Source organism: Petaurus breviceps, unplaced genomic scaffold, assembly GCF_028583685.1.
Source record: "Petaurus breviceps papuanus isolate PSGF00001 unplaced genomic scaffold, PetGlider_PUasm1.0 98, whole genome shotgun sequence".
NCBI lineage: Eukaryota > Metazoa > Chordata > Mammalia > Diprotodontia > Petauridae > Petaurus > Petaurus breviceps.
The window spans coordinates 34,732,718-34,749,260 of NW_027187460.1; the positions used below are offsets into that span (position 1 = coordinate 34,732,718).

General features: G+C 38.8%; 1 protein-coding gene across 3 annotated transcripts in view; it reads right to left on the reverse strand.

Moving 5' to 3' along the window:
- Positions 1-16,543, reverse strand: part of COL14A1 (collagen type XIV alpha 1 chain) — a 253,970-nt gene that overhangs the window by 635 nt on the left and 236,792 nt on the right. For 2 of the 3 annotated variants that reach the window (XM_069081354.1, XM_069081352.1), the window contains exons 46-48: positions 3,845-3,922; positions 2,319-2,474; positions 1-349 (exon numbers count right to left, since the gene is read on the reverse strand). The exon at positions 1-349 is cut by the window's left edge and continues 635 nt beyond it. In XM_069081354.1, coding sequence (XP_068937455.1) covers positions 288-349; positions 2,319-2,474; positions 3,845-3,922 — 296 coding nt within the window. In that variant the 3' untranslated portion in view covers positions 1-287. Of the gene's footprint in view, positions 1,230-2,318; positions 2,475-3,844; positions 3,923-16,543 lie in introns of all 3 variants that reach the window. The other variant, XM_069081353.1, reaches the window with a different exon arrangement.

Consider the following 16,543-nt stretch of genomic DNA (forward strand, 5'->3'; position numbering starts at 1 on the left):
ATCAGCCAATGTATAGGACTTTGTTGTTGTTTTTTAATTGTTTTGCTGTTATTATCCAGAGTAAGAGGATGATCTTTTTTGATTTTAATTATTAAACAATAATAATCATAACAATATATCACCCTGCAAATATTTTCTGAGAAGGCGAATTAGGTTGCTTACTGAACAAGATATTTACAAGTGAATCATACAAATCATATACCAACATTCTCCTTTAATGACAATGCCTTAAGATTTCTTTTAATGGATTTTCCAGTTCCTTTTGGAATAATTGGTTCCTGGGGCCATCAGATCAGGTCTTCCAAATCCTCTTGAACAGGTGTGAACTCCGGCTGATCAGGGTCAGGTGCTGAATAGGAAGACTGGGGGTATGAGACTAGCCAAGGACAGGACCCAGGAACCATAAACTCTGTTCCCCATCATATCATAGGTTCTCAGGGCCAAGGGTTGAATGAGTTATGTGGTAATTGAATTCAAGGGAGATCTTGACCACTTGGATTACTGTGTCCACCTTTACCCACCACCATCACCAAGAGGATGCAAATGGTTAGCAAAAGAGGAAAAAAGCAAAACATTACAGCAGTCATTAGGAAAATGGCACCACAGCCAACTATTGAAACAGTATCCTTTTAATTTATAAAAAGAAACACTGAAAACATTTAGCAGGATTATGAAAGCAACAAGGCAGAATAGTGGGAAAGTGGAGAAGGAGTGGGGAGAGATCCAAATCATGTCTGGATAGCTCATTGTTATCAGAAAACCATCACCAGGAGAGAAAAGGGATGCATACTTCAGGCAAGTGATGGGCAGCAAAGATCAGACACCAGATTTCACTAACCTAATTATATATGTGTTTCCTGAGTGAATTTTTTTCCGGGGGGAGGGGGTGCACGGGGCAAGCTAACATGCCTTTTTTCATTTTGGAACTATACTGGCTAGTTTCTGTGCTGTGGTTTTGTCTTTATGAAATTCCAATTTTTCTCATTATGTTGTTTAATGATGTGGAGACCACAAAAGCATGGAAGGGGTGGAGGTGAAAGGGGAGAGGGCAAGTGTGAAGGGTAATCTCTCTTAGTGGTGTGAGAACATTGTGCACAAGCTACTGGGTCAAGCTTTGGTGGTGGTGGTGAATGTGGCAGTTCTGTATCCATGGCCAAATGCAAGGGAAAAATGCAACCAGAATGGAAGGTTTTGGCTTCAGTGCTGGTAATCATTGTAAGGGATCACATCTTTAAAGACAGAATGGCAGTCCAAGGAGTTGAAGAAACAAGGGTAGGAAGAGATGAACAACAAAGAAAATGAGATCAGACAAGCTTCATTCTGGACATATGGTTATCAAGGTTAACAGTTCTGCCAGGGTAGATACATTACATTCAAGTCCAACAAGCACTTTCTCTTTTCCCTATAGCTCTAGCAATGAAGGTCCTTACACAACTTCATTTGTGAAATGATGCCTGAAAGCATTTATCTGCAGAGCACATCCTCTAACAACATGCATTTCATGGAAGGGTTTAAGGAGAATAATTACTTATCAGGATCTTAATTTAGTAGTTAGTAATGAGGAGAGGTTATTATATTAATAATTTTGCTTCTCACTAAAATTATTCTTATTCCCCTAATATATATGTAATACTAGTAGTTGCTGTAGTAGTAGTAGTAGTAGTAGTAGTAGTAGTAGTGAAAATAGTAATAGCAGTAATAGATGAATTCCACGAATGAAACTAGGGAACTCTGTTCATTATGCTGACAACTGGTGGAAGCCTGTCCTCCAATATGAACATTCTTGTTTTTGCTGTTTTTGGAGGGGGGAAGTCAGGGCAATTGGGGTTAAGTGACTTGCCCAAGGTCACGTGGCTAATAAGTGTTAAGCATCAGAGGGTCCTCCTGACTCCAGGGCTGGTGCTCTATTCACTGAGTCACCTAGCCACACCAAATATGAACACTGTTACCAAGAGACCTTGACCATATCACAGTGTCAACAAAGGATGAAGCTATAAGATTCCTACCAATTCATTCTATCAACTACAAAATCAGTGCCTCCAATTACTTCCCTGAATATTCTATTACTGGGAAGAGGGAAGGAAAGAAAAACTGGAATTTGCTATTTTTAATCTTCAATCAATTTTTGAATTTTTTTTTGAAAGGGCTACTTATTTTTTTAGTATACATACTTTATAGCATTCAGGACATCTCCCCAGATGATTCTGGCTTTTGTTAAACTTTTACTACACTTCCCACTCACCATTGTTCAGTGTCTTTTCTCTCTCTCCCCCACAATGCACAGGCCCAATACTACCACCATAGTAGACCATACTCACCTCCAACACCATAGCTGGAACAGGAAGAAGCGTCACAGTAGCCAGGTTGACCTGAAGGTCCCTGTGGCCCAGGGACACCGAGGTGACCAGGTGGACCTCGTGGACCAGGTGAACCTTGTGGCCCAGGGCTACCAGTTCGACCCTCACCTGCAGGTCCTATGGGAACACAAATGTACAATTAGATTGACGGTTAGCATTCATATTATTTAGGAAAGCAAACCAAAGCTGCTAATGGAAATAAACTTGATTTTCAGTTCTCTCTTCCTTACATATAAATGCTCTTCACTTTGCATCTGCTCCTTCCTACTTTATTTCTTGCTAATGGAAAACGAAGTGAAGATCTCCATGGGACTCCCTTTCTCCTTTATGCAAATGTCTAAATCATCTCAGGATAGCAAAAAGCAAAACTCATTCTTAATTAGTATCTTCTTGCTAGTCTAAGAGAAAAGAGTACATTTTGACCAACAGCATTTTCCATAAAATAAAAAGTTATCGTTTTCTAATTCTTATGTATAAGAATCCTAGGATACTCTATTTGGAGTCTTTTTGGCAAAGATACTGGAGTGGTTTGCCATTTTCTTCTCTGAATGATTTTACAGTTGAGGAAACTAAGGCAAATGGGTTAAGTGACTTGCCCAGGGTCACACAGCTAGTAAGTGTCTGACCTGAGATTTGAACTCAATTCTTCCACTTCAAGCCCAGTGCTCTATCTACTTACTGAGCCACCAGTTCTCTCTAAGCAGTGGGCTCAGTGAAAATTTGGGATGAATTAAGATTTTCTGAGCTCAAAGGTGTTTTGAGGTCATCTATCAGTCTGGATCCAAAGTGTCTGAAAGATTTTCAAGTTGAAACTGTACTTATATAAATACATGAATGAAACAATCAAGTTAAGGGCACAGAGTTTGGTACGTAGTAGGCATTTAATAAAAACTTGTTAAATAGCTAGATGAATTGTCACCATCTTCTGCCTTAAGAAATATCCAATTAGTCATGAAATCTTTAAAGCCTAATTGTAAGGAAATCTACTCCAAAATGTGCTATGAAGTTCATTCCTTCTAAAGAGCCTTTTTCAAGCCATCATCAGGGTCAAAAAACAAAACTCGATAATTATTTTAATTCAATCAGACTAAAGACATAACATTGTCTATTTATAATTTGGAGAGCATATTTTATTATTGGAAGACAAGAAAAACATACAGAAAGCTACAAATTCTATATTAGATGTGTAAGACCACAACCATCCTGGTACATTGCATAACTTTTAGGCATTATTTTAGCTAAATGAGGATAAACACTTGGAAGCTTCTCAGATTACAGTCACACACACACACACACACACACACACACACACACACACACAGAACTTTCCTTCTATATCCCAATCATTTATTTGAATGAGAAATGGAGGAAATGTCAAGTAAGCCCTGGGAATGGACATTACAGCCTTCCCCCACCCTGGAATGACAAGGAAGTATAAGAATTTGAGATTTGCCTCCTACCACAGCTGGTTTGATGGGATACGGTACCTGCAGGTCCAGGGGGGCCTCTGGGTCCTTGACTCCCAATGCCTGGATTTCCTTTTTCTCCCTTAACACCTGATAAACCTGTTGAGACAAGCACCATTAGAATGCTACTTAGAAGAGGCAAAATATTTACAGAGGTTTTAAGGTTTTGGGGAGCCAAAGAAGGGTACATATAAATAAGAAAAGGGACTGATAGGGAGAGATTTCAGTTTAAAGTTCTGGTAAATTTAAAGTTTTGAAAAAACATGTGTGTGTGTGTGTGTTGTTCAGTCCTTTAAGTTGTGTCCAACTCCATTTTGGGTTTTCTTTGGCAAAGATACTGATGTGATTTGTCATTTCCTTCTCCAGCTCATTTTATAGATGAGAAAATTTGAGACAAACAGGGTTAAGTGACTTGCACAGGGTCACACTGCTAGTAAGTGTCTGAGGCCAGATTTGAACTCAGGAAGATGACCCTTCCGGACTCCAGATCCCACACTCTATCTATCTATTGCTTTGCCTAGCTGCCCAAAGAAGAGAGAGGTAGGTTAGGGCTGGATAAATAGACCTGATAATCATATGCATAGAGATGATAATTGAGCCCATGAAAGTTGAGATCAATTTGTTTAATTAAGAAAAATCTACTCAACACACACTTGCACACTCACATGCAGAAACAAATCCATGTTTTCAATCAATGAATCAACCAACTAGCACTTATTGTGCGCTAGACACAATGCTAAGTCCTAAAGATACACAAAGAAAAATTAAAGTCCTTGACCTCAAGAAGGTTATAGTCAATGGAGGAGACAACACGTACCCATGAAACTGTATACAAAATATATGCAGAATGATTTCTGGGGAGGCATAAGCACCTGGAAAAATTAGGGAAGGTTCCATGTAGGATGAGGTGCTTGAGATGTGATTTGAAGAAAACTAGAAAGTCTAAGAGATAGAGGTGAGGACCACTTGTATTCCGGGCATAAGGAAGGGCCTGTGCAAACTCACAAGGATGGGAGATGAAGACTTTTCTATCAAGAACAAGAAGGCAGCTAGTTGGTGCCACAGTGCACAGAGCCCTGGCCTGAAGTCAGGAAGACCTAAATTCAAATTTGACCCCAGACATTTACTAGCTATGTGACCCTAGGCAAGTCACTTAACCCTGTTTGCCAAAGTTTCCCCATCTGTAAACTGGGGATAATTAATGATAGCATCTACCTCCCAGGGTTACCGTGAGGACCAAATGAGACAATACTTATAAAGAACTTAGCACAGAGCCTGGCACATAGTAAGAGCTATATAAATACTAGCTATTATTAGCTATTAAGGTAGTTGGTTTGACTAGACTGTAGAGTACATGGTTAAGGCTCTCACCATGAGTCCTCTAAAATCAATAGACTCTGATATTAAAGTGAAAATCTGGCCCAATTAGAATGTAATGTCCACTCTTTGTTTATTTTTCCAGCTTCTCATTTTCCTGTTTCTGAAGTTATCAACGTTTGACCGTAGGTCTTGGGGGCATAGACTCTGTCTGTACATACAGTGGCCCATACAGTGTGTACCATTGGCACACCTCAAATAACACACAATCATAAATAATTGCAGCTGACATTTCCTTATGAAATAACATTATCACATATCTGCAAAAGTCACGAATTATAACTGTCAGAGTGAAAAATAAACAAACAAGTTGCTCAGTTTTGAATAGTTTGAATTTCCATTAGAAACTTGGAACCATCAGAAAGGCCTGTGCTTGATTTTGGTGATTCAGCCCCATAAAATCCAAACCAATTCAAGTTTCTTTTCCATTTAACAGACCTCTGTTAATAAACTGAACGTTTTTATAGGTACAAATCAATTGTACACACAAATGATCCATAGGGACTGTATCTGCCAGAATTATTACATCTGGCTTGCTGAACAGACTATTATACAGGCTCTAGAAAGACTGTAGAACAGTTTCAGAACAAAGACAAGATGAGACTATATCAGTAAAGATTTTCTGAAATGGAAAAAACAAAATGGAAAATTCAACTGGTCTAAGCTAAATCAGTGTTAGATGGGATACTATGTAGTAATGGACTTTATTAGAAAAGGATATACATATATATGTATACGTATATACATATATATACATTTATTTGTAATGATGCTTTGTCTTCAACCAATCAGTAGATATTTATTAAGCTTCTACTCCATAGCATTTCACTGGAAATTGACACAAGGCAGTGATTTTTAAAAGGTGAAGATGAGATGATAGGTATAGATACAGAAGGGAAAAGAGAAGGCACCTAGGAAAAGATCCTCATCAGACATCTAGCCCAACCCACACACAACCCTTCTCCTTCCCTCCCCTCCTCATTCCCCTTCCCCTTCCCTCCCCTCCCCTCCCCTCCTCTTCTTCTCCATCACCAGGAAGTAAGCCTTGTTACCACTGCCCCACCAAGTCCATACCATATAACTGTTTAAGTCCTATCCCCTTTCCAGTTCATTTTCTCCCATTAAAATGAATGCTCTTTGAAGTCAGGGCTTGTCTTGCTTGATCACATTTATAGCCCCAGCGTGTAGCACAATGCCTGGTAAGCAATAGTAGTAGTAGCAGCAGCTAACATGTACATAATACTCTCAGTTGATACTTACAACAACCCTGTGAGGAAGAACTATTATTATCCCCATTTAGAGATGAGGAAACTGAAGCTGAGATGAGTTAAGTGCCTTTCCCAGGGTCACACACCTAGTAAGAATCAGAGGCAGGATTTGAACTCAGGTCTTCCTGATCTTAGGTCTAATACTCTATCCACTGTGCCATCTATGTTCCCAAACCATTGACTAGAAATCTGTTTATTTATCATCTGCTTAGAGCAAGACTTGAGCTCACATTTCATCTTTCGCACTGGCTGTGTCACCCTGGACAAATCAAAACCCTCTGTGCCTTAGTCATGATCTTATGTTAGAGATGAAACTATTTCCTCCAGGGAGCTCCCAACATTAATAAAATTCTGCACAAATGTACAGAATACATACCAAATATTGGGGGTTGGTATGGAACAAACTAGCAATAGGAAGTATCAGAAAAGACCTGACATAAAAGGCGATGTTTGAACAGAGCTTTGAAAGAAATCAGGGTTTCTCAGATGCAGATGTGAGGAGGGCATAAGTGCATTCCCGGCAGTGGATATAGCCTAAACAAAGGCACAAAGACACACATTTCACAAATGATATGTCACGTGTGAGGAAGAGAAAGAAGGTCAGTTTGGGTGGACCATGGAATTTGTAAGGATGAAACGATTGGAAAAATAAATTAGAGCCAGATTGTAATTCTACTATGTGCCAGGAAATGTGCTGAGCACTGGGAATACAAAAAGAGGCAAAAGACAGTCCCTGCCCTCAAGGAGCCCACAATCTAATGGAAGAGACAACAAATAAGCAAATATGAACAATTATAGCAACTTGAAATATAGGAAGTGCGGGGATTATTATCTCTATCATACAGATGAGAAACTGAAGCTAAACGAAATTAGCTTGCCCAAGGCCACACAGCCAGGACCTGGTAAATGCTGGACTGACTCTACTATTCTGAAATAAGTTCTCAATTTTCTTTCTTGCATCGGTTCCAAATATTTGATGGATACAGGCTTCTGTTTGTTTGCCTTCCCTCTTGCTTAGATGTGGTGCTAATCTCCCTTGCTCTTGTGGCAAAGATGATGGATGGATCTGAGGGTGCTCGAGTGGGAGTACATGCGCTGGTCTGTTTTTTCAACATCACAGAGGACGCTTGGTCCTCTTTGGCTCTTGCCAATTTGGAGATTACAATTCCTGATTTAACGTAACGTTTGGTTTCCTAGCCTATCTTCCAAATCAGTCTGCATGTTCTCCTTGGCACCAGACCCAGCAGCCAGACTCCTGACCAGCACCAACTTACTTCCCCTTGCTGTCTGTCAGGAAGAGTGTGGGGACCCTCCCTTGTGCCTAAAGGAGGACTGCTTGCCTAGGGTCGAGTCCCTAGTTGCTTGTTACACATTCTGTGCTTATTACTCCAATTCTTGGCCTCTGAGTAGGGGGAATCTTACTCATCCCTGTGGCACAATTTACCACACTAAGAGCCCTAAAAGTGTAAACTCACAAAATCAGAGAATTATAGATTTGGAAGAAACCTCATCAGTCATCTAGTCCAAACCACATTCAAAGAAAGAATCCCCACTACCACACACGCAACAAGTACTCACGCAGCCTCTGCTCGAAAATCTCCCAATACAACCCATTCCACTCTCATTATTGGAAGTTTTTCCTGACATTAAGGTGAAATTGACCTCTTCTGCAATTTTTTGGTCATTATTCCAGTTGTGTTGGCTGAGGCCAAAAAAAACAAAAGAACAAATCTAATTCATCTTTCATTTGTGACAGCATTTCAATCAATTTGAAGATCACTACCATGCCCCCCAAGTCTTCTCTTTTACAGGCTTAATTGTCCCCAAAATCAAGTTAGTGGAGTCTTTACCATCTTATCCTAGTTATCCAGAAAAACTCCTGTATTTTAAAGTCTAAATATTTAAAGTCTTGTATTTCAACATGTAACACTTTTTTTTACAGAAAAGTCCCATGAGACGACATGGAAAGTTTTTGTTTTCTAGAGCGATGTTACCAATGCATTCTTAAATGGTCATACATTCAATTGATTTTTAAAGATATTATTAAAGGCAAAGCCATGTGGATGTTGCATCATGGCTTGAACTGAATTTATTGGAAGATTTGTAGAGGGAAATCCATCCATTGGACAGGGTTGGGATTTATCTCAGAAGAGGCCATCTGATCACTGTCATACATGGATAAGAATTCCCTCAACAAAACCTCAATAGTATATGATCATCTGCCCCACCCCATGCCCCATTTGAAGGCCCTCAGTGATAGCTACATGTTCTCACATTAGCACCATGTCCCACAAGAAAGTTAAGTCATGAGAGGAAAGGAGGATATAGATGAAATAGGAGCCTAAAATAAGCCTTGACTTTGTAATGACTCTTTCACACTTTCCCATTGAGTTTCCTCGTTTGAGAGACAGATTATTATAATGTAGTATTATAACTGGCCTTTATGTAGCACTTTAAAGTTTGCAAAGTATTTTATATGTTATTTCATTTTACTCTCATAACATCTCTGTGAGAGAATTGATATTATTATACCCATTTTACAGATAAGGAAACTGAGGCTCAGAGATGTCAAGTGATTTGCCCATGGTCACACAGCTAGTAAGTATCTGGGGGAGGATTTGAACTTAGGTCTTCCTGACTCCAAGTCAAATATTTTATCCACCCAGCCTTATATTCAAGGTTCAAAGTCCTGGATTCTAGCACTGAAATAAACTGATCTATGTGTCTTCTGGTTAGTCACTTCATCTCTCAGGCCTCAATGTCCTCCTCTGTAAAATAAGGATATAGAACTATGATTGCTTTTGCTCAACTGGTTTTGCAATATTCATAGCACTCTGATGGGAAAGCTATGCATTCAAAATTAGCAGAAAAATTCAGCCTCAGCAGTTTCCATAGTTTGCAATTCAAAATACATTACTTTAAATGCAGTCTCTGCTTTTACTTATTCAAATATCACTGATGATATTTAAATCAGAGCATTTGTCTGCTGTCCCTAGCAGGGTTATAAAGTGATTTGCTAAGTGACTGAAAAGATCATAGACTTCAAGTTGGAAGGTGCCTTAGAGGTCAATCACTGCAATTCTAGAAGTATTTGAACTGGGAGTATGGGAGTATGCTATACCCTATGCAAGGAACTGTAGTAGGCAATAGGGTTGATGATGAAAGGTTAATTTTAAATGATATGAAAAGCAGTTCCTGGACTCAAGATGCTTACATTCTATCAGAAGATATATAACCTAAAAGCAGATAAGCTGTAAGTCTTCCTCCTCTCCCTAAACAAAATCTGGAGTAGTTTATTTTAACTCATTAATCAGACCCCTGGAGCTGGGATCATCACAGAACACAATCTATACTCATATTACACTCCATGGGCATAGGGGTAAGAAGGTCTACAAGTGAGAAAAATTAGTATTTGATTGGGAACTTGCTGGAGGTAATATAATTTGGTCAAAACAATTTTGTACTGGTTAAGAAAGAGAAGTCGATTAGTGAAACAGATTAGATACACAATAAACTAAAATGAATGAACACAATAGTCTAGTAATAGTCTATTTTTATTCATGATAAACCCAAAGATTTGGGCTACTGGGGTAAGACCTCATTATTCAACAAAAACTGCTGGGTTGTCTGGCAGAAACCAGGGAAAGACAACATCTCAACCCATATATCAAGGAAAGCTCCAAACAATACACTTAGAACTAGAAGACAAGCTGAACCATCCAGGTGAGCCCACATTGTACAGATGAGTAAACTGCAGCTAGGTGGCGCCATAGTGCACAGAGCACTGGATCTGGAGTCAAGAAGACTCATCTTCCTGAGTTCAAATATGCCCTCAGATGCTTACTAGCTGTGTGACCATGGGCAAGTCACTTAATTCTGTTTGCCTCAGTTTCTGCATCTATAAAAGTAGCTGGAGAAGGAAATGGCAAATCACTCCAACATCTTTGCCAAGAAAACTCCAAATAGGGTAAAGGAGAGAAGGACATGACTGAACAACTACAAACTAAATTACTATCCCAATGTCAGACAGGTAATGAGCTATAAAGGATTCGAGTTCAGATCTTTTGAGTCCAAATCAAGAGCTCTGGAGATGCTAGTTGGGAGATATGTGCCTAGGAGTGGTAGCTGAATCCATGATGATTAATGAATAAGATTGCCAAACAAGAGAATGTAGAGAGAGAAGAGAAGAGTGCAGACGCTTTGGTAACTCAATAAAAGTTTGGATTCAGTCAAAGGGCCACACTTTAGAACCTAGAGGGCCACATGTGACCCCAAGGCTGCAGGTTCCCCACCCCTGCTCTAGACTGTTTACATTTGGGGAGATCCGGACTCTATCATCCAACCCAATAGTTAATCCTCTAACCTTCACATAACAGCCTTCACATGGTAGGCTCTTAATAAATGTTTACGATTGATCTTAAAGTACTACTTAAATATGAGCTATTTTTAAATCACTAGTATTATTATTACTATTATTACTGAAAAGAACTCAAGCCGAGATGCATCACCAGACCAAAAAGAGCTAAATTTAAAGCTCATATTATGATGACTCTTAAGTTCTCCAAGATAAGTACAAAGATTAATACATTTAAATCTATCTTACCATAAATGATAGAAAAGCCATAAGTAACCTTGGGCAAGTTACTTAACCCCAAATGCCCTCCAAAAAGCAAAAAAAAAAAAAAAAGGTGATAGAAAAGAGTTTTAAAAATAGATAACTTCTCATTCTCCAGACTGGCAAAAAAAAAATAGGTTCAGAAAGGTTATATTATTTCTCTAGAGATAGAACACTTTATAGAATGGAAAGAGCCCTGGCCAGATAGTGGGAGGACCTGGCTGTGGCATTTACTAGCTGTGTGACCTTGGTCAACTTTTTCATTTCTCTGGATTTTAATTTCTCCCTCTGCAAAATGAGGGGGTTGGACAAGATGATTTCTAAATCCTATGATCATATGGCAGATAAATTTACTTGCAAAATCAGGCCTAAAACCAAAGAGGTTGGACAAGAAGAAGGAGGATGTCTTTTCTATTTGCAATTTCTGTGAATACGAAAGTTTAGTAGCATTCCTGTGTGGTTAATCTTGATTATTTTTAAGGATATGTTGAAAATATTTCCTAAAAAGAAATGGTCACAGTTCATATAAGCACTTGCAATTGTACCACATAAACTATTTTGTGAAGGATTTCCAGTTACTTGTCCATGTTGAAGTACTGAGAATTTAGAAAAGGGTGAAGAATAAGTTCCATGAACCACAAGGAAGTTCTATTCCCATTTATACGTACATTTGCCAGCAAGTATAATTGAACCTTTTGCTATAAAAATCTCTCCCTATACTTTTTTGTTAAATCTATTTATAGAAGAGTGAACTAAAAGAAATACCCTTTTTAATTAAGTAAGCACAACCTGGCTGTCAGAGACAGTCTGAGGATTTTAGAACTATCGCCATGAACAATGAGAGGCAGTAAATAGAGTATTGGCCTGCAAGTTAGGGTATCTAGGATATAGGTCCCTGTCTGATAACTTATTGGCTGTGTGACTCTGAGCAAATCATTTAACCCTCAAGTGCAACTCCCCAAGACCCCAAATTGCAGAAGAGTTGCTAATTTGGGTAGGTAAAAGGAGTTTTCTTGCCAGGAGCTCCCTATGGTAATGAAACACAAGCCTACACTACCTCCACACAAGAAAGAAAGAGAGAGAGAAAGAGAGAGAGAGAGAGAGAGAGAGAGAGAGAGAGAGAGGAAGGAAGGAAGGAAGAAAGAAAGAAAGAAAGAAAGAAAGAAAGAAAGAAAGAAAGAAAGAAAGAAAGAAAGAAAGAAAGAAAGGTCATGTACACTGAGTAGCAGATTAAAGAGGAAATGAGAGCTAAAAATCTGACCAGGTGAATACTGACAAACCAACTGCCATTTATCAAGTGCCTTCTGTATACATCTGGCTGCTTTGGGAGAAAGTGGTATCCTAAAGGAGTTTACAGCTTAAGGAGGAGACATAGGAACAATATATGAAACAACTAGAGGACAATGTTATCTATCTGTGTGTATATTATGTTTTATAATGATGTATATTATATTATTACATATAATATATACACATCCTCACACATATATGTTGTTGTTCAGTCACATCCAACTCTTCAAGACCCCATTTGCGGCTTTCTTGGCAGATGCCAGAGTGGTTTGCCATTTCCCTTTCTAGTTTATTTTATAAATGAGGAAAGTACAGCAAACAGAGTTAAGTGATTTGCCCAGAGTCACACAGCTAGAAATGTCTGAGGCCAGCTTTGAACTCAGAAGATGAATCTTCTTAATTCCAGGCCCAGTGATCTATCCACTACACCACGTAGCTGCCACATACATAAGCATTCACTGCTGAGTAGTATTCAGGCTAGGAGACTGGGGTCAATCAATGGCTGTAAGTATGACTGAATTCAATGGGGGCCAGGGACAAAGATATGAGAGTAGAAGGAAGAACAGTTGGTGCAGAGGCCAATCAATTATGTGGAGGCCTGTCAAGCCCCAGATCCAGTGGCAGAGGCAGCAAAGGTCTCTCTTCAGGATCGATCTTCTGCTTTCATTTAGAAGGTTTGGGGTTTTTTCAGGTGTGTTTTGTTTTGTGGCGGGGGGGGGGGGGGGGGGGGGGGGGGGGGGGGGACAGTGTCCAGTGTGCTGGAGGAGAGAGAGAGACAGAGACAGAGACAGAGAGAGACAGAGAGAGACAGAGAGAGAGACAGAGAGAGAGAGAGACAGAGAGAGACAGAGAGACAGAGACAGAGAGAGAGAGACAGAGACAGAGAGAGCACAGTACTGTATAGTAAAAGTTAACGTAGGTGGAGTTTTGGGGAGAAATGCAGATTTCTTTCAGAGTTCTTTACAATTTGCCTAATGTGAATTTAATTTGGCTAGAACCATTAGTGTTTAAAAAAGAGTGAAACAGTGGATAGAGGGGCAGCTAGGTGGTACAGTGAATAGAGCAGGAGCCCTGGAGTCAAGAGGACCTTAGTTCAAATCTGACCTCAGATACTCAACACTTACTAGCCTAGTGACCTTGGGCAAGTCACTTAACCCCAATTGCTCCTCAAAAAAAAAACCCCACAAAAAACAGTGGCCAGAATGCTAGACTTGGAGTCAAGAAGCCATGAGTTCAAATCTTGCCTCAAGTACTTACTGACTCAGTGACCCTGGGCAACTCACTTAACCTCTCTATGACTCCATTTCCTTATCTGTATAAAAATATCACCTGTCTCACAGGATTGTTGTGAGAATCAATGAGATAACATAAAAAGTATTTTTCAAACTTTGGAGTGCTCTATAAATGCTAGTTGTGATTGTTATTGTTAGTAGTAGTCTCATAGGGCAAAACTAGAAATGGTGTGAAAATTGCAGGCAGGCATATTTCAGGTCACTGTTTGAGATAATGGTCTTCAAGAGAAAACTGGATGATTGCTTGTCAGGAATGCTACACCGGAGATTCCCGTTTGGCTATAGCCTGGACTAGATGACCTGCCATTTTACAGATGAGCAAACTGAATCAGTTTCCTTAAAAAGCCATGAACACATGGGTTTGCTGAGCAAATCACTAAATCTGGATGGGTCTTAGTTTCCTCATCTGTAAAACATTGATAATAACAGCACCTAACTCAAAGGATTGATATGAGAATTAAATGAAACGATGTATTAAAAGCACTTTGCAAACCTTAAAATGCTATATAAATGAAAAGCTATTATTACAGTATCTTCAAGAGATAATAGTAATTTCAAATGCCATATGGAAATGCTAGTTTGAAGGCTAGGAAAGAAAAGTCAGATGCTTTACCATTCATTGCCTGGTTTGACTCTTAACAAGAGGACATAAATAGCATGAAAGCAATATCATCTTGAAATAATAGAGATCATTTGGAAATATTTAGACGATTTTCCAACAAAGGATATTGAACAAATCTGAAAGATGCATTTGCATTAGTGATGACAGAAGGAGCAAGGAGGTTTGGAAGGAACCAAATTCCAACAGCTGACATGAGTATCTTGATTTAATTCATTTTAGGCATTTCTCTATCAATGATAGGAAAGTCACACATCCTCTGATGTGGCCTTAGGGGGAAAAATTGCAATCCAATCTAGATTTGATGGTGAGGCATCATTCAGATTTTTTGTTTCTTAAAGTTAAGGAAACCAGGCTTCAGAGGTCTCCCATCTTTTAGGATCTTGTCGAGGCTAGAGTTTGAATTGAGTGTTGTATTCAGTAGACTTATTATTATTATTTTATGATTAACTTTTTTTTAAGCAATTGGGGTTAAGTAACTTGCTCAAGGTTATACAGCCAGTTATTTCTGGGTGTGGTGCTAAGTATCTGAGCCCGGATTTGATTCCCAGGTCATTCCGACACTGGGGCTGGGGCTCTTACTCACTGAGCCACCTGGCCGCCCCTATTAGACTTAATTATTAAGGTTAATGTTTTCTCTTTCTTGAATGAAGTGAAAAATGGATTCTCTACAATTCCCTTCCACATGGTTCTGTAACTTCAATTATAATTGTTCTTTTTACCTTTCTTTTCACTGCCTCAGAGTCAGCCCTTCTGCCACATGACTTGCCTTCTGAGATCATCTTACTCCTCACTTAGATGAATAAGACCAAACATGAGATACAGCTAGTTAGGAGTATCTCCTTTCTTTCTTTCTTTTTTTTTTTTTAAGCAATCGGGGTTAAGTAACTTGCTCAAGGTTACACGGCCAGTTATTTCTGGGTGTGGTGCTGAGTGTCTGAGCCCGGGATTCGATCTCAGGAGTATCTCCTTTCTGAAAGAACTCTTTTCTGAAATTTTTATCACTTCATTGAAAAATCTTCCCAATGAGCCCATTAGTTGGAAAATAGTTAAGCAAACTGTGATGCACAAATGTAACAGAATACCACTGTACCATAAGAAACAATGAATATGAAGAATTCAAAGAAACTTGGGAAAACTTATATGAAAGGACAGAGAATGAAGTAAGTAGAATTAGGAAAGCAACATACATGATTAAAACAACATAAGCAAAAAACAAACAAAACTGAAACTAAATGGACCCTCAGAAGAGTTGACAAAATCTACTTTGCTCTCCTTGTTGTAGAGGTGGGCGATGTAGATGTGGAATATTGTGTATACCATCAGATGCAATGCGTTTGCTGGTTTTGCTTAATTGTCTATTTTCTCTTTTAAATAATGTTGTTACAAGGGAAGTCTCTTTGAGTATGGAAAATGAGAGGGATATATTTGGAAATGGATGTGATATGAAAGTATAAGTCACCAAAGAATATTTTTAAAAATATTACTAATGATAACATGTGGCCAAATGGATAGAGCACTAATTGGAACTCAGGCAGATGACTAAATCCAATAATTTAGTCCTGTCTTAGCAACAAATAGATAATGTGGTCTTTGAAAAAATATTAAACTTCTTTCAGTCTCAGTTTCCTTATCGGCAAAATGACTTCTAAGGCCCTTTATTACTCTGGCAGTATGACCTATATCATCTAAATTCTCAGAAAAATCAATTTGCTGAAAAATCAGGCCCATAAGATTACATGATTTGGTCTGTATTCATTTTCTCATGTCTCAAACTTGGCTTAATTTGGTTTCCTCTGCAAAATTGTAAAACACCTTGATTGCCAAGGCCTTCTTAGGGACTGTGCAGGAAAAAAAAAATATACAATTCATCCTGCAAACAATCTCTCTAAAAGCATTTAAGAAGTCACACATTTAAATGTCAAGTCTTGTTCTTATGGACAATCAACTTGGACTCTGCCAAATGAAAATTATACAGGAAATCAAAAATCTTGGTAGAAAATAGTTCTACATCAGAAAATGATATTTTATACTATCTGCTTTGCCACCGAACTCTAAGAACTATGAGACTTTTCCATCTGACTTCCACCTGAAACAAGATAGGTAGATAGATAGGTGGGTGGGTGGGTGGGTGGGTAGATAGGTAGGTAGGAAGGTGGGTAGGTAGGTAGAAAGGAAGGAAGATAGGTAGATAGATAGATAGATAGATAGATAGATAGATAGATAGATAGATAGATAGATAGATAGATAGATAGATAG